Source organism: Trachemys scripta, chromosome 2 (assembly GCF_013100865.1).
Source record: "Trachemys scripta elegans isolate TJP31775 chromosome 2, CAS_Tse_1.0, whole genome shotgun sequence".
Lineage (NCBI taxonomy): Eukaryota > Metazoa > Chordata > Testudines > Emydidae > Trachemys > Trachemys scripta.
Window position 1 is genome coordinate 221,099,105 of NC_048299.1, and position 25,571 is coordinate 221,124,675.

The 25,571-nt window shown below is 41.5% G+C and overlaps 1 protein-coding gene across 1 annotated transcript in view; it reads left to right on the plus strand.

Annotated features, from left to right (window-relative positions):
- The window catches only part of NKAIN3 (sodium/potassium transporting ATPase interacting 3), a gene marked incomplete in the record, with an annotated part of 447,880 nt that overhangs the window by 403,287 nt on the left and 19,022 nt on the right, over positions 1 to 25,571 (plus strand). The window contains 1 exon segment of the mRNA XM_034762991.1: positions 3,808 to 3,868. Within this exon segment, the coding sequence (XP_034618882.1) occupies positions 3,808 to 3,868 (61 nt within the window).

The window sequence follows — 25,571 nt, forward strand, 5'->3', positions numbered from 1 at the left end:
GTCTGCACTTTGCTTCCTCTCCAAGGGCTATGACCCGTGTTTTCCTCCCCCCGCCTCCCCAGTTATAAGTTACCACACAGCTCCTTCTAAATAAGCACATTTGTTCTTAATTTTTAGTTTTATGTTTGAGGCCTACAGCTGAGTTGAGTCTGTACTCGGGAAAGTCTTTACCATTGGGAACTTGATCTCCAGCATTGCTGCATCATTACATAGTCAATTTGGTTCTTTGTCATATTGTCAGGTGACCTCCACATTTATAAATGTCTAGGATGTTGGGTGAAGATGATGTTTGTAATAACTCAGGATTCCCACCAAGACCTAATCCACTTGTTTATCTAGAACACCTCATCCAGTTCCGGGAGAACATTTCATCCAGTTCTCTGGGATCCAAAAACTCAGTTAGACTCCAACATGTCGTTGAGATTACTTTATTAAGAACATAAGAACAGCCATACTGGGTCAGACGAAAGGCTCTAAAATTTGCAACAAAGTCTCCAAATAGAAGGGTGATATCTTTGGTGTTTCAGTGAGTGTTTCTTTAGGTCATTCATAAAACTCACCAATCATACCATTGTAAACTGCTGTTGTAGGGGCATATACCTGTATGAGTGACACATCGATTGGCTTCGCCCGAAGGCCAATTTTAATGATTCTATCATTGGATTATATCCAGACACATACTCTGATGTCTCTTTGGATAAGATAAATGTAATCCCACTGTCTCTCCTGGGGGAAGTATAGTGCCTGATGATAGCACCAAGAACAAGAATGACCTGAGCCTTCATAAATGAATCATCAAAATAGGAACATGAAATATGAGGAGCATGTATGAAGGGAAGCTTGCCATTGCAACCAAAGAATTAGAGAGGTGTAATATAGAACTTTGTGGAATCTCAGAGCTGTGTTGGAAGGATAGGGATCATTTCATGACAATGGATGGATACATAATGTGCTATTCTCTCTTATAACTAAGTCCCAAATCATCTAAAAATGTTTAGGTCCAAGCCTATGCCTTGAATTGCACCTAAAAAATATTGGCAGCAGTGCAGATCAAGGCAAAAGAATAACATGTTTCCTATGAAAAGTTCTTCTAAGCAAGTAACAAACGACCTTCTGCAGGAACTGAAATTTCCAAGTGACATGATATTACTGTTCTGATGCTTATAGCCAATGACAGTTTTTCTGAGTTTGCCGATGAACACTAGTCAGTCAGGACCTGTGGTCTTCAAGAGTCACCCCCACATACATAGCACTGTAGTAATCCAATCCCAGCAGATGACAATGGCATGGATAACGAGTAGAAGAGTTTTCATTAAAACTGATTGTATAATACAAATAACAAAGCATTTTTTGTATCAGAGGGGTAGCCCTGTTAGTCTGAATCTGTAAAAAGCAACAGAGGGTCCTGTGGCACCTTTAAGACTAACAGAAGTATTGGTAGCATAAGCTTTCGTGGGTAAGAACCTCACTTCTTCAGATGCAAGTCTTTTGTTATTTGTAGTGTCATATTATTCACTGTTCTGACAACTAGACATCACAGCTTATTTATGGAAATGTCTGCAAATCACACAAGTTTCACAATTTTTTCCACAAAAGATTATTCTACTGGAAGTGTGTACAGGAAATGCATGCTATTGAGCATCCTTTGGTCATTATTCTCTTATTCAAACAATTTTAGGGTGCAGAAATAAAACCAAATGACTTAGGTGACCACATCACACAACACAAATAATGAATAGCCAGCAGTCAAAGAGAAGTTGATGAGCACACCATAAATGAAATTTGTATAACACAACCAGAGGTTTCCAGACATGGAGGAAATTGTAGTGTAGGCTCCGCTGCACACCCATGATCATCACCTGCACCTTCTGAATTCACCATCGCTAGTTAATTTCCCAAAGAACTGTAAATGTGTAGTTGTTTCTTTTTCTTGTAGAATAACTTATTATAAAAGGCAAAACAAAATAGCTAGACTCTCCAGCAGTCCAGTACTCTTCCCCACCATGCAGAAACCGTGGTTCATTACTGACTCACCGGAATGCAGTGTTTGAGATGTGGAGTTTGACTTAGACATGGTCTGATATGGAGTTTAAGAAATATGGGAGGACCAGTGATTGTGGGCATGGTGAGTGAAAAATCTCGGAATCAATGGGTATGCTGCCATGACAGACTGCACTTCCCTGAGACCACTTCTAGCCGTGCAGGACTAGCAATACCATGATACTGCTCTTAAGGTTCTTCTGGCAATCGAAAGTTTTTCTGAGACTGTCCTAGAACACTACTTGCCCTGTGTGCAAGGGAAAAAACAAACAAACAATTAAATAAAGGGTTTTGGGGAGGCTTTTAGGCTAAAGTAATTATCCAGTAGCACAAAATACATAACTTTGATGAACCCTCACCTATGACGGTAGCAAAGTGACTTAGTACACTAAGTGCTTAATGTTTTTGTGCATTGACCGTCTGTTTTCTGAAGTTGAAGACAACTACCAGGTTTGGATCTGAGCTCAAAATGTGTATCACTGTATGTTTGCTTGGGGAAGTGGGATGGGGGGGAAATAGAGAGAGGAGCAAGAGAGAGACAATTTCAGGGAATTCCTGTGTCTTTTACATGGTGCAAACTGAAGAGACAATGTTTATTAGCAGTACTGTGGCTGTGTACAAAACTTGACTTCTTATATTCCTGCTTTTGCTAAGCAGGTGTCAGTATAATGTATACACTCTATACCCTTTATAAGGCAGTTTGAATGTGCCAGTAATGGTTTGGTATCATGAACTCTTATATAATTGGGAACCAGCCATGCTTACTGTCACTTGAACATAACATCATACCCAAGAGCTTTCCTATAGATAATAGCATATTTTAGGCATAAATACCCATCCTTAACATTGCAAAAAAAATTAATATAGCAAATTAGGTCACAAGTACCTTACCCTGATTTTACCAGTCATGTAGTGTACAATGTGTGTTCTATCATTGGGCCAACTGGAGCGCTAGATATGAGAGATGATGGCAGAGAAACAAGCTGTTTTTCTGGATTAAATGTTGTTTGAAGATTGAAATTGCTTTAATGAAAAATCATCCACAAGTAGTGCCTACAAAAGTATTAATTCTATAAATGAAATGCTAAGGGTCAGATTTAATGACCCATGTGAAGGCTTACAACAGGCTGCAGTAACAGCTCAAGGAGTTCCCTACAGGGTTGGTGAAGAGATAAAAGTAGACCCCGTGCCTCTCTTGTATGTATCATGAGCAGTACAATCATAGAATCATAGGACTGGAAGGGACCTTGAGAGGTCATCTAGTCCAGTACCCTGCATGAGCCTTCTGGAGGCTTCAAGGAGAAGGATGGTGATGTAGAAATGACTGATGTTCTCTTTTCTGTACAGGCAGGGGGAGTTCCTCACACAATGTCTATCACCCAGCTTATTCTGGGTCCTCATAAATGTGTGTGAAGAGCAATTTTATATTTGAAATGGACTAGATGGCAATTATCTTTTAAAAAAATCCCAGAGGAGGGTAACCCCCAACATTTCTACAAGGCTTTCATATTAAACAGGTTGAACACTTGATTATATTATTTATATACTCAGTATATTTTCTCAAGAATAGAGAATATAGATTTCTAGGGCAGTGAAGTTTAATGGGTAAGGTTTGTACAATGTGTGTTTGTATGATCACGTGTTGAAATCTGCTTTTAAATTAAGAAAATGAAAGAAAAACTTTTTTGAAATACAATCTTGGCAGCATATTTATTGAGTATTTTTACGCATTTTCTAACTAACAATTTTCCTCTTATTTTCATGCAGTTGATTGGTTTTGTGTATGCCTGTTACGTGATCAGTGTTTTCATGGAAGAAGAGGACAGCTGTAAGTACTGATACACATCTACTCATCTCTGGAGCTACAATGTCTGGGGTGAGACTTAGTCTTGCAATAGACAACTATAGAGACAAAGAACCAAATTTGCAAAATTTAGCCTTCATTTGCACACAGACAATTTTGTTTCTGCAAACACTCTCATGATAGAATATTTGTGTGCAAAACCCACCTAGATAGATTTTGTGAACTACCACAGCCACATTAAAGCCATATTGCTCAAAAATATGTGAGCAAGAGTGTGTACAGCCAAGGTTTGGTGTATGTAAATACAGCTTGGATTGAGGCCCCTTTGAAAATGTGTCCTGAAGCTATTTAACCTTGGGTTTAAAAATAACCAGAGTGTCAATAGTAAAGTTAATGGTAGGCTACTGGACAAGTCACATTGGCAATGAACAATACAGCTATCATTACACTGCAGTGGACACACACACAGTACTGTTATAGCCAATTAGACACTTGAAATGCAGCTGTCACATTTTAAATTTGCCTTTAACAAGAAAAATAAAACTAAGTAGTTTGCAAAGTTAGGAAGGAAGGAAGACCCTATAAAATAAGTATTGATCAAAAGCCAGTAAGTGAACTCTTCAAAAACCTGAATATGAACAAAACAGTCAGTCCAGCTGATGTGTGTGGCTTTCAGAGTGCCCAGGACTGTGAGTCAGCTTCTTACCTCCTGCATCTAGTTGAAGCTGGGTGTCAGCGCCCTAGCACCATCAGCGTTTCAGCCACTCAAGCACTCTCCTCTGGGCTCATGCCAGCCCTTCTATTGCCTTGCAGGTTAACAATTGGTGCACCCTAATCCCTGAGTCCCGTTGAATTGTTCCCCTGTGATATTTAACTGCTGACGCTGGATACTCACAGAAATTCCAGATCCTCTACACCAGGTATCAGCAACTTTTGGCACGCAGCCCATCAGGGAAATCTGCTGGCGGGCTGGGACAGTTTGTTTACCTGCAGTATCCGCAGATTTGGCCGATCACAGCTCCCACTGGCCATGGTTCTCCATTCCAGGGCAATGGGGGCTGCGGGAAGTGGCGGTCAGTACATCCCTTGGCCCACGCTGCTTCCCACAGCCCCCATTAGCCTGGAACAGCAAACCGCAACCAGTGGGAGCTGCGATTGGCCGAACCTGTGGATGCTGCAGGTAAACAAACCATACCGGCCCGCCAGTGGATTTCCTTGATGGGCTGCATGCAAAAGGTTGCCGATCCCTGCTGTACACCCAGAGATGTGCCGGGCACCCCAGTTTCCCCTTCAACCAATGCTCCTGTAAACCACACAGGACTTTTGAGCACTTAGGATAAAGCAAACGTAGGTTTATTTAAGAAAGAATAAAGATTTAACTAGAAACGAGAGTGGTGGAAACAATGGTTATGATAGAAAATAAAATATAAAATGTGAACCTAGGTTTACAATTATCAATAGTTGCCTTTCTTATCTAACATAGTAGATTTCATCCCAATGTTCAGTCTAAGACATAGTTGTCTGGTTTCTCAATAACCAAACCAAATAATCCAAATGTTCATGAAAGCACCCCCTCTGCCAGGGGTTTTCCTCTGTGAATGGATTGAGAGTGCCTTTCATAACACTCTTTTATACTGAAAACAGTCTTTTGTTTCTAGTTGCAGGCAGGGTGAATCCCTGCTTTGTTCCAGAATTTCTTTTTACCGTTATGTGGCTTTAATTGTCTCTCATTGATCTATGGTTTTTCATTCACTGTTCTGGAATGTGGGAAGGGTGGACAATAAAATCTTGCCTTTACCTCACCAGCTGACTAGGGAGAGGTGACAACTCCCTCTTGCTTGAATGGGTCATCATCAAAACACATTACCACCTGGTTACTAATTTCTACTTCAAGTCCATAAGGCATACTTTCAATATAAATATATTATTCCATAAATGTTACCCAGAAAATACATCTCACAATCGTTATGAGTCTTGACAAATTACAAGCTTTCTGTAGATATCTTACATGTTTCTCTTTATGGATACATATCCTATAATACATGTTTTGTGTAGTGAGTTTATCAAGTCTGAGGTCAGAGCTGTTTGCAAAGAACAGGGGACCCTTTGCCAAGGAGTCTCTGAGTCTCAGTATTTCTAAGGATATAGGAATTAGCTAACAAACTTTCTGTATACCACACAATTGTCTTCATTATTTTTAAAACCCCTGGAGAACCACAATGACACTGGAAGAGTGAATAAAAGCAAATGTAGTACCAGCCTTTAAAAAAAGAAAGGACGAGTGGTCCTGGCACTTACTTTCTCATACACAAATACTTACATAGCCTATCTTCACCCTTTAGGAAAATAATGTAATAAATGTCAAGAGAAAAATCACTAGACAGCTAGAGTGTAAGTAATAAGCAACAAATACGTTAGACTAAATCTTGACAAACTTGGTTGCTTTCTTCAAAGAACTACATGAAATTCATTTGGATTTTAGGAATGTATGTGATAATGTCTCACAAAATTGTATTGAAAATTGTCATTCAAATTGACTGATGGAAACTGCCATATTTTGCTTGAAAACTGTGTGAAGGACCATAAACGAATTGTTATTACGTAGTATAAATAGTAATATATTTCACTGAAAGGAATTCTCTAGTGTGGTACAACATGCATGAGGATAAGGCCAAGTCTATGGAGAGGAAATAGCAATACTAAGTTGGGAAGAGATGCAAATATCAGAGAGTCTATTAGATATAATATAGAGAGGCCCAAAAAAAATTACAAATATGGACAGAGACTAACATAGTGAGTTAGAAAGATGAAAGTTGGGGGTAATAACCTGAAACACATGTTTTGAATTTTAAGGAGAACCCCAGCTAGCACTAATTCTGAAAGACATTTAGGGATGGTAATGGCCAGAAAATTAGTAATGAGTGTGCAGTGCAGTGTGACTGCAAAAAAAGCCATTGTGTTTTGAGGTGCATAAACAGAGTTCTTGTTTAATGGATCATTGGGGGATGGGAGTGGGGAGATAATAATTGTCCTTATATATATATATGGCTCTGGTAGGACTGCACCTGGAACAGGACATTCAGATCTGGGTATTTCATTACCAGAAACATAGCAACAAATGTCAGACTAGAAACATCAAATGATTAGGGATGGTGGATGCACTGATTAGAAAGGAAGTGCCATCAGCTGTTTTATTTATAAGATGCTTCACACACTCGGACCTTTGAAGACTGGCTCTTTACTTTTTGAGTAAGTAGTTTTCTGTTCTCAATGTTGCTCAATCCTAAATAATAGTGTGCTTCATATGGCAAATGTTTTAGTGATGATGTACGTAAATAAATACACAGTTGTCTCTCACCAGAAAATAGAAAATACTACTGGAAAATGTAATCGCCATGCTATACCATTTTTATTCAGCACCTGACAGCAGGTTTATAGTCAAGTGCATTAGCCTTGATCCTACTTCACAAAACTCATTGACTTCAGCAACATTAGAATTTAACTCTGGGCTGCTCTTGCAAGCTGCTGAGTATTCCATGGTGTGTTACATCAATTCCCTTTCAGGTAATGGAAAGTTGAGGGTGTGTCAGTTTCAGGGTAACTGTGCCTGTATTCCTTCTTTGTGGTCCCTCAAGGACACATGCTTAAAGGTTTCCAGCTCCCTGCTATCACCTCACTTGAGTGGAGACCCACATCTCTCTCCCCCTTCTGAGACCAGGGTTTCTTAAGGCTGCACAATTCCCTACCTATACTGTGGTATTCCCTGCAAGCCAGACTGCCTAAAAAGGCCAACATCTGTGCTTTGCTTTCTCTCTGAAGGCTATGAACAGTGTAGTTGCCAATAATTGCAAGTCACCACACTGCTCTTTCTAAGCAAGGATATTTATTCTTAAGATGAAAGCATTACAGAGAAAACATCAAAACACTAAAAGAACTCGCATGCATGCTAAAAAGCTTACCAGAGGTCACCCCAACTCTAACCTCAGGATCTGGTAGGTGTCAGTCCTTCAAAACCCACAACTGGGTTTTTCCTATGGCTATAGGTTCACAACTGTTTCATATTCAGAGCCGGAACACAAGCTGGGCAGTTCAGCCATTTTTTATACAGCTTGGACCTCTGATCACCAGTTTCCAGGAACAGGTAACCAGTAGACAATCACCCTCTTCTCAGGATGTGAGTTCAAAAGGCTGGATTGTTGCATAATCAGAGGTAGAAAATTTGCATTAACCTCTCCCTAGGTATCCCTCATTAAATCCTCTTACCACTTATCGTGCCCAAAAATTCTAATCTTGTCTGGCGCATTTTCAGTATAGTAATTTGAATTCCCAGGTCTCACATCTGTCATATTCCCCACCACCACCCCCACACACCCAAAAGAGGTTACATACAGTCCCAGCCCACAATAATACATAAACCATTCATTTAATATAATAGACCCCAACGATATTTAATTTAATAAGGTCTCCCAAGGATATGGCAGGACACTGCCATATCTATCATGGAGGCCACTCAATACTTCACAGGCTCAGGTCCCTAACACATTTAATTGGGGTGTTGTAGTAGTTCCGGGGTGGGGCTCGTCCCTTCCTGGGGTGCCTGGAAGCCAGGCCGCCCCGCTACAAAGCTAATAACAGTTAGGGCCCCGACCTTTGGGTAGGGGTTAAGCACACAATTGATAGTTCAGAGCTCAACCTTTGTGCAGGGACTGAGCACACAATTAACAGTTCAGAGCCCAGGCCCTTATGCAGGGACTGAGCACACAGTTAACAGCTCTGGCCCTGGGTCAGGGCGGGGCAGCAAACCAATAGTCAGTCAGTGGCCCAGGCCTTGTAGCAGGGGCNGGTCAGGGCGGGGCAGCAAACCAATAGTCAGTCAGTGGCCCAGGCCTTGTAGCAGGGGCTGGGTCAGTTTGGGTTAGCCCAGGCCCTAGGTCAGGGCAGGGCAGCCAACAGATGGTCTGCCAGGGGCCCAGGCCCCTTGGACAAGGAGGAGGAGAGACTGCCACCCGGCGCGGGGTGGCAGGGGGGAACACAGGCCCACCCACTCCACTGTGTTCCAGCCCGGGGCCCTATCCGCAGCAGTCCGTCTGCCGCGCAGTCAGTGGGGATCCTGACCGCACCACACTGACATGGGTTCGGGGTCTGCTATCCCTGGGCCACTTCCCATCTCCTCCTCCGTGGGTACCTGCTCCTCCTGAGTTCCGTCTGCTGGGTCGCAGATCATGGGCTCCTCCGGGCCCCGAGCACCAGGTAGGTTTGTCGCTCCCTCTGGGCCCTCAGTGGGAGGAAGCTCAGGCCGCTCCTCGGGGTACCGGGCTCTCGGCAGGCTCGGCCAGTCCTCCCCAGGATACCGGGCTCTCGGCAGGCTCAGGTCCGCGGGAGCTCGGGCACCAGCGTCTGTCCTCTCCCGCTGCCGGCCAGCTACTGAGCGCTGTGGCCTGGCCTTTATACTTCCTGTCCCGCCCCTTGACTTCCGGGGGGTGGGGACAGGCCACGGTGGCTCCGCCCACTCTGGCGGCTGTTCTGGCTCATCGCTTCCAGGGGCGCCTGGAAGCCAGGCCGCCCCGCTACAGGTGCAAATACAGCATGTGATACAGAACACAAAAGCAGCCTGGGTGCATGTTTTTTAGAACTTTAGAGAGATCATGTACCTGAAGTCAGTTTTTACTTGTCTTCACTATATACCAATGACAAACAATGTTTTGTTGTTGGATGCAAATGGCAATTTTACATATCCAGTGAAAGTTTATTTTAATTTAGCTCTCCATCCTTCATTGGGATTGGTATGCTTTGGCTGTTTCACTTCAGTTATAAATTTTCCAAATTCTCTTGGACATAGGCTAAAATTTTACTAGATTTTCTCAGTCTCCAGAAAATTTTAGTCACCCAAAAGTCTGGACAATGTGTTAGTGTGGCTGAATATGTGTTTATTATTATTATGATTATTATTTTTGCCAAGTCTGTGGAAAAAGTCTTTCAGACATTTAAGAATAACAGAAACAAAATGAAAAGTTGTATATTTACTTATTAAAATGCATTTTAATGCTTCTCATTTAAATGATTGATAAGATGAGCCGGTCCTGTTGTAGATGAGAATGAGACCTTTTCCATTGTTTTATAATATATTTTTAAGATGATAATCCCAAGAAACAAGATTTAAAAAATCATTTTTCACTTTAAACCATCAAGGATCTTGCAATTATGAGGGTGATATTTTTCTATTAAAAGAACAGGAGTACTTGTGGCACCTTAGAGACAAACAAATTTATTTGAGCATGAGCTTTTGTGGACTACAGCCCACTTCATCTGATGCACAGAATAGAACATATAGTAAGGAGATATATATACACTATTAGTATTTGAAAATCTCAGAATCCAGCAGAAGGCTAAAAGCTGTTGATGGGTATCCAAAAATCTTGATATCCAGTTGAGATAAGCTCCCCAACATTTGGATACATATCCACACTTTTTTTTTATAAACCATTCAGATCTGCAAAACTGAGCCACAAATCTCAGAGAACAGGCACTGTTGTATCATAGACGTGGATTTGACACAACAGCCTTTTCATGACACTTTGTTGCTTTTGCTCTTGGCTGGAACCAAGTTACTACTTTGAACTGAAAAATAATTTTAAACAACGTGAATTAAATGTGCTTTGTGACTTTTTAATTTAGAGTAAAGGTTTGGATTGGTTCCTATTTTTGTTGAATCAGTTCCCTCATCACTAGTAATTTTACTGTTTAGGACATTGATACTCATTTACTTCCTGTCAACATTTGTTTACTGTAGAAGTAGTCCCCGAGACTGAGCCTTCATTGGTACTTAGAATATCAGGTCTTTTTTCAGCAGCTCTCATTGGATTGTGGAAACAATTTTACTTTAAGAAGTGTCACTGTTTTGCCAAAGATGTCTTTCGAATTTCAAAATCTTCCTATAATCATCCCTGATTAAACTCTAGCAGGAATATAGAGAATTTTAGAATTTCTTCTTCACCTTTGCCTTATCCTGTCAATTGGAGTCTATGGCACTTGTTCTTCATCTGCAAGTGTTCTTATCAAGTGAATCTTCCAAGCTGATACCAGCCTTCTTCATATCCTCCTTCAATGTAGCAAACTGCCATTTTGGGGTCTTCCTCATGGGCTCTGTCTCATAGCTTCTAGATCTTGTACTCTCTCACCCACATATATCTTACATGACCCAGTCAATACTCCCTAGGCTTTTCTATGATGGGGGGGCTACCTGCATCATGACTCACACCATTTCATTACGTAGCTTATCAGCTCTCGTCTTGCCCAGTATCCACCTGAGCATTCTCATTTTGACAGCATGAAGTAGTTCTTCTCTCTTCCTCATTGGCCAGCATTACAACCCACACATCATAGCTAGTCTAATCATAGAATCATAGAACTGGAAGGGACCTCAGGAGCTCATCTAGTCCAGTCCCCTGCACACAAGGCAGGACTAAGTATTATCTAGACCATCCCTGACAGGTGTTTGTCCAACCTGCTCTTAAAAATCCCCAATGATGAAGATTTCACACCCTCCCTAGGCAATTTATTTGAGTGCTTAACCACTCTGACAGTTAGGAAGGTTTTCCTAATGTCCAACCTAAACCGCCTTTGCTGCAATTTAAGCCCATGCTTCTTGTTCTATCCTCAGAGGTTAAGAAGAACAATTTTTCTCCCTCCTCCTTGTAACAACTTTTTTTATGTACTTAAAAACTGTTATCGTGTCCCCTCTCAGTCTTCTCTTCTCCAGAAGAAACAAACCCAATTTTTTCAATCTTCCCTCATAGGTCATGTTTTCTAGACCTTTAATCATTGTTGCTCTTCTCTGGACTTTCTCCAATTTGTCCACATCTTTCCAGAACTGGACACAATACTTCAGTTGAAGCCTAATCAGCGCGGAGCAGAGCAGAAGAATTACTTCTCGTGTCTTGCATACAATGCACCTGCTAATACATCCCAGAATGATGTTTGCTTTTTTTGCAACAGCGTTACACTGACTCATATTTAGCTTGTGGTCCATTATGACCCCCAGATCCCTTTCTGCAGTACTCCTTTCTAGGCAGTCATTTCCCATATTGTATGTGTGGAAGTGATTGTTCCTTCCTAAGTGGAGTACTTTGCATTTGTCCTTATTGAATTTCATCCTATTTACTTCAGACCATTTCTCCAGCTTGTCCAGAACTTTTTGAATTTTAATCCTATCCTCCAAAGCACTTGCAACCCGTCCCAGCTTGGTATCGTCCGCAAACTTTATAAGTGTACTCTCTATGCCATTATCTAAATCATTAATGAAGATATTGAACAGAACCAGACCCAGAACCGATCCCTGCAGGACCCCACTTGTTATACCCTTCCAGCATGCCGTGAACCACTGGTAACTACTCTCTGGGAATGATTTTCCAACCAGTTATGCACCCACCTTATAGTTGCTCCACCTAAGTTGTATTTCCTTTGTTTATGAGAAGGTCATGCAAGACAGTATCAAAAGCCATACTAAAGTCAAGATATACCACATCTACTGCTTTCCCACCCATCCACAAGGCTTGTTACCCTGTCAAAGAAAACTATCAGGTTGGTTTGATACGATTTGTCCTTGACAAATCCATGCTGACTGTTATTTATCACTTTATTATCTTCTAGGGGTTTGCAAATTGATTGCTTAATTATTTGCTCCATTATCTTTTCAGGTACAGAAGTTGAACTGACTGGTCTGTAATTCCCTGGGTTGTCCTTATTTCCCTTTTTATAGCTGGGCACTATATTTGCCCTTTTCCAGTCTTCTGGAATGTCTCCAGTCTTCCATGACTTTTCAAAGATAATTGCTAATGGCTCAGATATCTCCTCAGTCAGCATCTTGAGTATTCTAGGATGCATTTCATCAGGCCCTGGTGATTTGAAGATATCTAACTTGTCATGGTCTTATACTCTTTGTTCTTTAGTTTACTTGGCATGTTCTTTTATCACAGAGAATTTCCATCAACTCCCTCCGTTTGTGTTAAGTGTTCTTTTTACAACTCCTAACATGCTCATCAACATTCCCATCATGGCTCAACGCTGACCTGAAATATTTGAATTGTTCCACAGACTTTAACTCAATCTCATCTAGCTTTACTAGCTTCTCCTTGTCCCTCTCAATGAAGCAGAGCGTGTGTTTCATCTTTTGTCAACTGATTCATCAATCATTTTCTTCTAAAGCAGCCCTCCATCATTCTAGGTCCCTGTGAGGCGGTGTATCAGTAGAACAGCACCCCCTCTGTCCAAGCATGGTGTAGCCCCTGAACTCACATAGCCTAGCAGAGCAGTCAGTCTATTCCCAGGGCCCAGGAGACTGAAAACGCTTTGTTTACTCACAAGTCCGACCGTCAGGAGGTTACTAAGGAAAACTAGGCCCACCCACTCCAGTGAGTTCCAGTTCAGGGCCGTCGAGCTAGATAAGCAGGATCAGGGTTCTTCAGTAGCCTGAGATCCTTCCTACCTTTCCCTGGATCTCTTCAGGCTCTCCAGCTTGTGGGACAGTAAACCTCCTTCTGGGCTGTTGTCTGTGGATGGTTCTTTAGTAGTCTGCTGACAGGAGCTCCTTTCTCCAGCCTCCTCACTCCTTTGGTAGCCACCCTGCCCTTCTGCTTCCCAGCCCTTTTATCCTCTCAGCTGCTGTGAGGCTGCCAATCAGCAGTGGCCAGCAGTGCCTGTATTAACCCTTTGGTTGCTGAGCTAGCATGGGGTATGGACACCCCGTAACAGTCCCTTTCCAGTTTGTATTTATCACCATGGCACAACATAATATAATAGTGAAAAGCATGCTGCATGGAACCTCTCCTCTGATCTCCTTGGCAAGGTGTCCATTACAATCATAAATAGGAATGGGCGTAAGGCTAATTTTTTTGACGCAGGAGTACAATCACAGTGAATTATTCACTGTGGCCACAGCAGCTTCTCACTACTCTTGTGCTGCCCTCATACATATCCATGATAATCTGAATATATGTCTATAGCAAACTGAGTGACTGCAGGTATCACCATGTCAATTCACTAGGAACTCTGTCATAAGCCTACTCTAGGTCCACAAACACTAAATGTAATTGCTTTCATTTCTCCCTATACTTCTGCAATATTCAGGCTGCAAACACTGCATCCATTGATGACCTTCCTGGCATAAACCCAGATTGGTTGTTACTTACTTGCTGCTCCATTTCCTTACAGTCTTTTCTCAATAATTCCTTCCAGCCATTTCATTGTGTGACTCATTAACCCTCCCTGATGTTCATGAATCTCAATCCTTTCCACTTTGTCTCTTGTATTCAGGCAAAGTGCATTCTCCTTCTATTCAGTATCTCAGCTACTTCGCTTGATATCCCAGTCATGTTGCTGCATTCAGGGAAGCCAGACCTAGTTCTTGGACTCATTTCTTTAGCCTTTGCCCACTTTCCACAGCTTTCAGGTGAAGCAGTTGCACTTTGCTTCCAAGGGATACCCTAGCACTGTACTGACATACTCCCGTGAATGAGTATCAGAGGGGTAGCCGTGTTAGTCTGAATCTGTAAAAAGCAACAGAGGGTCCTGTGGCACCTTTAAGACTAACAGAAGTATGAAGACCCATAGAGCATATGTGATTGGCACAACATTTACAAGCTGGCTGGCCATGCCTGACATTCTTGAGATCAGAGTTCCTTCTCCTAGGTGGATGGCCTGCCCTGGCTAACAAGGCCCACCTGCCCGGAGAATATTGTTAAAATGTATATGGCATAAAAAGGACCAAGATAAGTGCAGCTTCTTTGTGTAGTCCACCCTAGCTATTCCAAATATCATACAATAGTATCAAGCAGCCAGCTCAAAGCAATAGCGGATTGGGCGTGCTTTAATCTATTCAAACACTGGGTCTTTGTTGAATAAGAAAACTGATGCAGTGTAAATATTGCTAGGTTACCATGGATTAATAAAAAATCATGCCCTCCAGAAATGTGCACACAGCCTCTGGCAAAGACTGTTCTATGGGTTTGTGTGAAAGGGAACACTCAACACCAGTGCTGCCTAGCAGACAGGCAGGTCTGCGGCAGGTTGTCTCCCTCCCTGAATTCCCCCTTTTCCATTACAGTTCTGTCTTGTGAGTCTGTCCCTTCTTTTGTGACTCAGCCCTCCAGCCAGGTCACACATTCCTGTCCACCCTTTCTGCAGTACACAAAAGAGAGTCCAATACCAGGGAAGTCTTTCGGTGCCTGCAAGGATTTCAGGGCTTTCTCCTTAGTTCAGGGACTTGGGATCTGGACTCTTGAGCATTCAGGGCCTTCCCCAGCTGGATTCCCTGACAAAAGAATGGCTTCTATTGTTGTCCCGTCTTTTGGAGTTGTAAGGGGATCCAAGGGCCCACCCTCTGCACTAGGTTCCAATCCACAGTCCAAGATCTCTTCTGACCTAAAGTCCCCTTTCCCCCAGTGGAATAAATTAAAGAATGAAATAAAGTTCCTGACCTTCATAAACAGTCACCAGTCTCTCTTTTGCAGGCTTTGTCAAGTCTGTATTGTCAGGTCTCAAGCAACAAGATCTCTCTCTGAGCTGCTCTGCCTCCAGCTTGTGCAGGCTTTTCCTTCACCAATTACATCCATTTCAGATAAACCAGATTTTCACACAAATCACAAATGAGAGAGTTTTAAAGATTGGAAAAGCCATTGGAAAAACATAAGGTTGGCCAGCTCTTTGCCAAAGAAGTTTTTCTAACTTATTTAGAAATCAAAACCAACCCACCCTCCCATGGTATAAGTATCGTCAAGATAGGCATTTTGTTTCTCCACTTTCTAGAAAATTTGTATTATATACAGAAATCTATCTTTTATAGAATCAGTGGCTTCTGGTCAATTAGGAAACAAACAACAACAACAAACTATAACTAAGTTATATCCGCTTTAGCAGACAACTTTCCTAACAAAGAAATGATTTGACATGGTGGGGAAAGGATTTGGATAGATCAATTACCCCAGAAGAATGGGCTTTAAGGTGGAGAAGAGGCCCTGCAATCTCAATCTTTTGCATGATAAAAAAATGTCTAAGATACTCTGTCAATGATACCTTACACCATTCTGATTAAAATATAAATATATTGATATAGATTGAATGGGATAAATTTTGGAAACATTGCAGTGAAAGAGGCGATTTTAATATATGTGTGCAGCATCTCTCCTCTCTTTGGAAGCTTTGGTTAATGTAAAATATTGCAGCATTTGGGCAGACAATAAATCCTGAACTATTTGAGATTCAGACTCTCCCTAATTAAATATTCTCTGAATTATTCTGTGCACAAAGTTAAGCTTAGTTCTTGGACTGAAACCTGTCAGGCAGGCTTAAACATTAATAACAGATTCCTATTTGGTTGCTAAGCATTGCTTAAATGGATTTTGGGGCTAGCACTTCAGCTGATGGACACTTTCTGAAGGGTAATAAATGCTTGAGGAAACATTTATTTCCAGCTATTGCTCTTCTTACTTGTGTTTCAGACTGTAGTTAACTTTTACTCAGAAGGAAGATGATTGCAGGTCAAAGAGAATGAAAAGGAAGACATGTAAAAGGTGTATTGCTGTAGTGGGGTTAATACCTTCCATCATTCATCCTAATGAAAAAGTCTATTTATATCTCTTCCTTTCATTTTTTTCATTTCTTCCTTTGTAGATCTATCAATCTACATGAGCCTTTTGGAGAGACTAAAAGATGTGAAATCTGTAATCATAAAAACCTGTCACTATCCTGTGTGTAAATCATTTTCTCTTAAAAAATGAACTGAGAAGCTTCTTACCAGCTTGTCAGAGTTACTGAATGTTTTTTAAAAAGTGGAGTCTGGAGGCAAAGCAAAATAATTTTTTTAAAACATGATTAACCTTTATAAATATTTTCTAGACTTTCTTAGTGGAACAACCGATAACATTTTATTACCACTAAATGCTAGGTTGTAAATATAACATCTGCATATGTCTAAAAGGGATAGCTCTGAACTGTATGTGCATCTCATGAGATGGCAGTGGGCGTTCAGTTGCATTTAAATGAAATGAGTCAGGAAAAGGATGTGAAGTAGAAGGAACAGATTTGCCCCAAAACCTTCAGTTGTGATTCAACATTTGTTATACAGGCAACACTGAGAACCAAATGGTTAACCAAAGGAAGTTCAAATCTCTCCTGTATCTGAGCAGAACTACAGGAAGCTTCCATTGTCCAAGAGGCAAAAGCATTATCCAGACAGCAACACCACAAAACCAAAATGAATAACTGAATAGTAGAATATTTTATGCCTATCCCCTCTATATCAAGGCTGTTGTCAGAGCTAACATATTTTGAGAGCTGAATCTGCCTTATTTTTCTCTCATTAGGCTCTTTTTTAATGGAAAAGTTTCATTATATTGTAATATCTAGTAAAGAAACAGCCAGGTGGCATTGCTAGACAAGTATATTAATTAACACATAATATATTATTACCCACACTAAAAAAACTATAACATTGTACTCTATGAAATATAACATTTCATTTATGCACACCATTGAACATCTGTTGTGAACAGTCAAATGAGCAAGAGGTTTATTTCCTGACATTGTTTAATATTTACATAGTTATACAGTAGGTGATAAACTCCCTATGAATCCACTTTCTTTTGGGGGAGGCAATAAAGATGTGGCAATGAATTCCCAAGGACTTGGCAACATTTAGCAGTAGACATAATTCTATTAACATTGTGCTGTCGTACAGGGGCCACCCCATGAATTTTTCAAAAGGTACACACAATTGAACCCTTTCATGTCCAGCCCCCACCCCGCCTAGAGCTTTCTGCCACTCTTCCCCTGGCTAGTTTCCCCATGTGGGCACACAATGCAGCTCCCAGGTCTTGAGGCTGTTGCTGAGAAGTCCTGCAAGCAGAGCAGAAGAGACATGGGCATCTGGAAGAGAGACAAAGCTGGGTAGGCCCCCAGGACGAGCCCTGGTATAGGAGCCAGCCCTATGGCAGGGAAGAGGAGCAGCAGCATAGGTCACCCCACTGCCCGCTCAGGTTTGGCCCCACAGCCCCTCCATCATGATGGGGGTGGGATGGCAAGACCAAAATTTAGTGAGTAGGGTTGCACCCTTGTGCAAGGGGGTCACAGCACTGCTCAGGAGGGGCTGCAGGGCCAAACCCTGAGTGGCATTGCAACTTGCATGTACCAGGTTGCAATGCCACTCACTCAATTTTGGCCCCACCCTGATGGAAGGGCCACGGGGCCAAACCTTAGTGGGCAGTAAGGTGGCCAGTGCTGCTTCTGCTTGTTGCTGCCATGACACCATCTCCTGCACAAGTGCTATCCCAGGGGGCCTGCCTGGCCTCGTCCTGCTCCTAACAGCCTGAGCACTGAGCACCTCCGCCAAAGTGCTAACGATGTGTAATGTATGTATGGCTGCGGGCATTGTTGAATAGAAATTCACCACTCAGCTTGTTATGCTCATACAAAGCACACAGGATCTTTATATAGGAAGGTAAATACACAGCATTTATTGAGAATACCACAATAGTTAGCATATGCTTTTTAGACACACACACACACACATACACACACATTCCTGCAGTGATGTTTATAGTTACCAGTCCAGAGTCTGGATCAATCTAGTGGCCAGCCAGATTGGTCGCAGAGGGGAGCGGGGCTCTATCGGTCGCGATCCGATGCTTCTGGAGTGTGGCAAGACGAACCCAAAATCCCATGGCCAAGCACCCTGTTCTTATAGGTTTTTTTCTCTGTTGAAGCCTATGGATTTTGCTGTGTCAGTTTGTGACTGGTTACTTCTTAACTGATATAAACATTCCAATACACCTCCGAGAGGGTCATCTTATCCTTTGTTCCGATTTAATCAATTGTCCTTAGGGGTGCCAGGCTTCACCTCAAGGTTGTCAATTTGCCCTTCATTATGGATGCGCATTGATGACTCTTTGATGTCCTTTAAGACTCTTCACTCCTTCTTCCTTGACTCTGGCTATAACAATGGCCTTCCCACCTTATCTTTTCCTGATGCATACATTCCTCATTCACACAAACAGATTGAGAATACAAACAGTAGTATTTTATATCGAGCAAAAAGGCATTGCAAATTAAACCTTGATAAGTTTTACAATCAATAACCAAGACAATTCACATTGAGACCCAGGCCTTCAACGTTCCTCTAATCTACTTAACATAGACACAATAGAGAATCCTGTCTCTTACTTACTAAAACCTTAAAACAAAGAAATGTATATTTAACTAGAGTGCCTAATTTGTAATACATATAGGAAACCATAGTAGACATTATAACTTATCCTAAAACAAAAGGAAGAACAGGAGTACTTGTGGCACCTTAGAGACTAACAAATTTATTAGAGCATAAGCTTTCATGGACTGAAGTGGGCTGTAGTCCACGAAAGCTTATGCTCTAATAAATTTGTTAGTCTCTAAGGTGCCACAAGTACTCCTGTTCTTCTTTTTGCGGATACAGACTAACACGGCTGCTACTCTAAAACAAAAGGGTGACCATAATCAGTCATAAGGATTGTTCTGGTCTGTCATTCCTTTCTGCTATTCAAAAAGGGTGGCTGACAGGATGAAATCAAATCATACATTAATTCTCATAGTACATTATAAAATCCAGCTCTTACAGGCTGATGGGATAAACAAATCTTTATCAGTAAGGCAAATCTCCCAGAAGTAGTGATCAATTACAAGTGGGAAGGACATTGGGATCCCGATCCTTTGTTACACTCACTGTATATTACTTTCTGTTATCTTTCCTTATATATTTGTATTAACCTCTAATTTGCCTATTAACTCGCCTCCTCTGTCAGTACGGGTTTTGTGCTTGCTCAAATCAGTCTTTTCTGGTTGTGTGGTTACTTTTCTCTTCAGCATGCCTTGCAAACATGATTACCTTGCCATTTCTTACACCTGTGCAATTCTACTTATGCTAAGTAAACATAAGCAGGCTCCGTCAGGCCTGAGCTTGTTTTCACTCTTAACTCTCCCCACCATGAAGCTATAGAATCCTTTCTAAGGCTTCATCCAGGCCTGTATTTCATATACATCTCTGCTTCTCCTCAACTGCTTAATCAAGATCCAAACCTGCCAAATCAAAACACTTTACACAAATATTAATATGACTTGCACAATTACAAAGTCCATTGATATCATGCATATCCATAGATGTTCCCCAATATTGTACGCTAACTTCCACCACAGAGCATTTCCCCAGTGTGTCTATATTGCTTTGAATACTTCAATTGTCCAGTTTCCAAATCAACAAATATTCTGTGCGCCTACTCATTAAGGCTTGCACATTTAAATACAATGATGGTATGACCTGGTTTAACTGTACCACAATGTTTAGGGATACATTAATCAGAGGGACATCAGCTGATACATTGTGGATCTGATGTTGGGGAACTGGATAAATTATCTTGTCCTCTATTCAGGTGACCTGCCTGGGACTAAGTAGAACATCGCCAATCATAATAACATGTTTGAGTCCCATATTGAAGTGTCTGGCCCACAAAGTTACACAATATTTGCTGCCTCTCCAGCCTTTGCAACCTTGGCTTGACCTTACCCCCATTGCCTCAGCCATACTGTGCCATTTTGGATTTCATCATCCAAGGTGAACCCACATGCCAGCAATGCACTTTGCTGTACATCACAATGACATAACCAGGTACCTCTTGGAACAACATAAGGTATCTGTGGCTTTCTAGAACCCCCAGTCCACCCCACCCCCTCACACAAACACCTGTTCTTACCAGCATCTGAAGACGGGTGACAAATTATTTTAAGATGCAACTCACCAGGGTTGGTTCCAATGTCCCTATGAAATGGGCACTATATATGCTTAATGCCTGACTTAACCCTGAGACCACGAGCATCACTGGCACCATATGATGGATCCACATCTCATTGACTTCACATCTTTTCTCACTATAATAAACATTTGAGTAGCACTGGACCCTGTACCAATCTATCTGTCATGAACTGTGCAGTTATTTGGAATCCACTATTATATCATCACACCAACTGGAAGACTTCATATGGTTGAATCCTTTTGAAATGCAGTCCTCTAGACTTAAGTTTTATTAGAAGAAGACTTTCACCATAAATCAAAATAGTTACTATATTGGCATTGTACAGGGATGACCAGGAAGAAGGCTGACTGCATTTCAGCTGCGTTATGTATGACACAAACCATAAGTATTATAAGACGCTAAACATCCTAATTAAACTTATTGAAAGCAGGAGACTTCTGAAACTTTCAGAACAGTGGCCAGCAGTTCCTAACTTAAACTATCGTTAGGAATCTGTGAGATGCTGTTAGTATTATAATGACAGGCAATGAGGAGAAACACAATGTGTCGTTAATGGCTAGTACTTGAATATGCTTGACTGACCATCACAATAGAATGATAATAGGCTTTACTAGCTGGCACTGAAACAAGGTTGTTGCTGCCAGATTTAAAGCATTCCCCTGGGTTTGGAGTGTTTTTATAAGACAGCAGTGACTAGCTGTATTTTAGGAGGCTTATATGGATACTTGTATCTTTCTGAGCTGTCTGCTCCAGAAACCTCCAAAGATTAACAATTGGGTCAGCCAAGAGCATGATGTACTGTTGAAGATGGAGGCAGGATGAAGTCACAGCCCCGGTATGTCCCCCAGGAGTGCCTTGAGCTGTGACCAAGAGTGGGTGGACTTCTCTGATAAAATGCTTTTTTTGTTCCATGGGTTATACAGTTATTGTCTGTCTGGAGATGAAGTGTCTAACCTGGCAGTTCTCAGATATGCTCTCAGGAGCTCCAGGGGCCCACGGAGCATCTGCTGGTGCTCTGTGAAGAATCGGCTGGTAACATGGTGCTGGCTGCTCCCCCTTGTTTCCAAGTGTTAAATCACATTAAAGACAGTTGAAAATATGTAACTATTTTGGTAATATCACTTTTCCATTTAAGCAGTTGCTGTAGTTGCAGATGTTATATGATCGTGAATGTCAGGGGAGATGAAACATGAGATCATGAATGCAGAGGTGTCCGTGAGACACACTATCTTTTGAGACATGGGTCATGAGATGAAAATTTTTGAGACACCCTGGTCTAATCAATGACAACTTTTCTGGAGCTAGTTTTCAAGCCACAGCTCTGGTAGATTTTTCATAGCAATCTGGCACCACTGATGAGGCATTGTGTGTTCAACTGGAAGCTGACTGTTTAGATTCATACCCCACATATTTCCTGTGCCACTTTTGCCCTCCTTTATCAGCCCCATCTTGCTAATACAAAGGATGAATCTTCTATGATGATCTTGAAATCCCTTTGATGCCCTCCTGCCCCTAGTACATGATGCTTATGCATCACAAGATTAACTTGAAATCCAAAATTGCTCCTAGACTAAGCTAACACAATGCATTCTGAAGTAAATAATGAAGACAAACACAGCCAGGATCATTCCACTCCTTAAATTATCCCTACATGTTACTTTATTATTTACACTGAAGAAGTATGCAGTAGTCTCAACTAGCATCAGGATCCAGTTTGATAAGTGTTGTGGAAACACATGGATAGATAAGTTCCCAGCATCCAGTAACAAAATCTCTGGGAGCTACACAAAATAAAAACCTGTTTAACACTATCAGCACTAAAGGCACTGGGTGAAATCCTGGCCCTGCTGAAGTCAGTGGTAAAACTCACATTGATTTCAATGGAGACAGTACTTGACTCTCTTATTCTACTGCAGAATAATGGACTTGCACTGTGACTCACCCCTTCAAAAATATCATAAGTCAAAAACTGAGAAAAGAAATCTATTTTAGCCTCTGCCCTGCAGGTCAACGGGCAGATTGGATAGGGTATTCTTCATCTCCGGTTCTAAACTGTCATGCAGTATTGCTATGCACTATTAAACAATTGCTGGGTTCTGTCCCAGTAGTGACAAGGAGGTGGTACCCAGACATGCTATAAAAGTGAGCCCTGTATAAAAGTGTGGTGGGGCAGATCCTCACCCCAGCCAGGAAGGAGTTAAAGAGCTCCCTTGTGCACAATCAGAGCAGCCGGGAGGCTTGTCGAGCGTCGAGATGGGCAGGTCCTTAGAATAGAGAATCTCTGCTTAATGCAGGGCAGCACTCTGAAGGAGCAGAGCTGCAACTCAGAGCTCCCTGGCTTCTGGAAGCAGGGGTTTCTGACCAGGGAAATGGCTTGAAAGCCTAGGTCTCCCTGGCCCTCTCAGAGAGTAGATGGGCTGACATTTTTCTCTTTTTTTAATCTCTTTGGCTCCTTGAAGACCTAGCTCTCTGCTTTTTGTGGGCTGTGGGAGCATAGTGAGTTTTTGTTTGGACTTCTTTAACTTCTTCCCACAAGGGGGAGACATCATGGACATCTAGAGGGCTGTGCCCCAGGGGGTGCTAAAGAGGTATTGCCTGCTACAATGAGGCTATAGTGTGTCTTTAATAGCCACATGCACAATAAGGAGCAGTGCAGGGTCAGATATAGGCTATAGCACAGTGCCATATTTCAGAGGGGAGCCTTGACTCTGGGATGTGTTTCATGGAAAGAAGGAGTCATTCAGTTAGAAGAAACACACAAGCTGGTAGCCCTTTCCAGATCATTATGTGTACATAGATAGATAATGGTCAATGACAGGGAGAATGGCAACATCTAAAAGACCCCCACACACGTTCTAGAAGTTCATCAAGAGAGCACATGCTATCGGAAAAAGTGAATCAAAAGACTTGGGAAAATCTGCCTGGCTTATTCTTGCCAATACCATTCTTGCCTGTGGTAAATTATTTATGTACGTCTTCACTGCAGACTTAACTCAGGCCTTTACTCAGGTGTTGGCCCTAAGACCCCTCCCATCCATACTGGTTTAAAATGATTCTTTAAACCAGGCTAGTTGACCCAGCTGTGGGATGGGTTAGAGCTCAGGTGCCACTTTCAGTAGGGCTAGTAACCCACCCACTTTGCAGTGAGGATGCACACTGAATCACTGGAGTGCTTGTAGTTGTCCAGTGCCTTCCCACAATTCCCCCTGCATGCCCAGAAGGACACACAAGCTCTCCCACAATTCACTGGGAAATAATCATAAAGCAGCTCAACTTACTACAGCACAAAGAATCATTAGTCATGCTCCCAGAAGTCCTAGCAACACACAGTGGTGAGTACACACCAGGGAGGACACAGTAATATGGGTAGAGCTTTGTGTTGTGGCTGCTCACACCCAGGCTAGGCTAACCTAGGTATTCAGTTGTGTGTGCCAATCACCCAAGTTACCTCTGCAGATATACCCTTTGTATTCAGAGTAATTCTCATTCTTTCATGTGCAACATTAGGACAGTTAAAACAATATGTTGTGATGCATAATTTAGCATTTTTTTAATGTTTTCTTGCTCCTATAAGGGTTCAGTGTCACAATGAATTATAGTTTAAACCATCAGAATACCTAGTGATACAGAAATACAGATACTAGCCTCTAGTCACCATTCTGGATGCTGAAAATACACATACACATGCCGACACACACACTTCCCTTAGGATTAAATTAGTTTACCGACTTAAAAATAAAAATGTGAGTCTTTTCAGTTAAACTCATACCTCATACTATGCAAATTTAATTCCTGTTCATTGTTTTTGCTACTGATAAATATCTCTCTCTCTCTCTTCCCTTCAAATATGAATGTAATCTCCTTGGCCAGGGATTGTGCCTTCCTTTAAGTGTCCAGGAGACACTAATATAATAAATAATATTCCTATTAAGGTTAAACAATGCCTATAGTTAGTGTTCATGTATAGTTTATTAAATATGCCTCCTCATTTCCCATCTCCACTCATTCCTTCCCCAACCCAAATACTCTATTCAGCAACCTTAACATACTGATTTGATTCCAGCTTTCACTTAGCTAATTTAATATTGATCTTGTTCTAGTCTCCACCTTCCACCTCCTTGGCCTTTCCGTTTAAATTAAATCTACGCTTAAATGGATGTTATCCCAAACCTCAGCTCCCAGCACCTTAGCTTTTCTGTTTAAATTGTATCTATTGTTAAATCAATCTTACTCCAGCTTCCATCTCCTAAACTTTTCACTTGACATCACATCTAGGCCTAAGTGATGCCAGTTCACGTCCTGAGCTTCCACTTGCCTTTCTGTTAAAGTTGAATCTCTTTTTAAATCTGTATTTCCACGTCCAGTCCTGATCTTTGTACTTTTTCACTTCTAAGTGGCAGCTACCTTGAGTCTGTTTTTCTTTGTGGAATTTGTTCAGCAATTTATCAGAATCCCACACATCAGTGCAAATCCCATCTCCTCAAAATCTTAATTTTTCTTCATTTTAGGCAGACGGGTTCTTCCAACTTCCAATCTTCGTTTTAAATCACATCTATTTCAGCGTTACTGTTCTTCAAGTGACAGTTTTTGCTATCTGGCATTGGGCTTAAGAACTCTAATTTAATAATAGCTTTCATGACTGCTTTTAATATGGGATGTGTGGGTCTGGATTGAAAGGTAATTGCATGTTGTGAGGACGTGTGGAGAGCTGAATAGATTATAGAGTTAATTAATCAGGTCTTACACCTAAATTATCCTGATTACATACTGGTAAAGGATTTTGGGATTCAGTAATTTGAATGGCTTCAGTTTAGATGCATATTCCCATTGCTTCCTTTTATGAATAGCTCTGCATGTTTGACTCATTTAAAAAACTCATGCATGAATTAGCAATT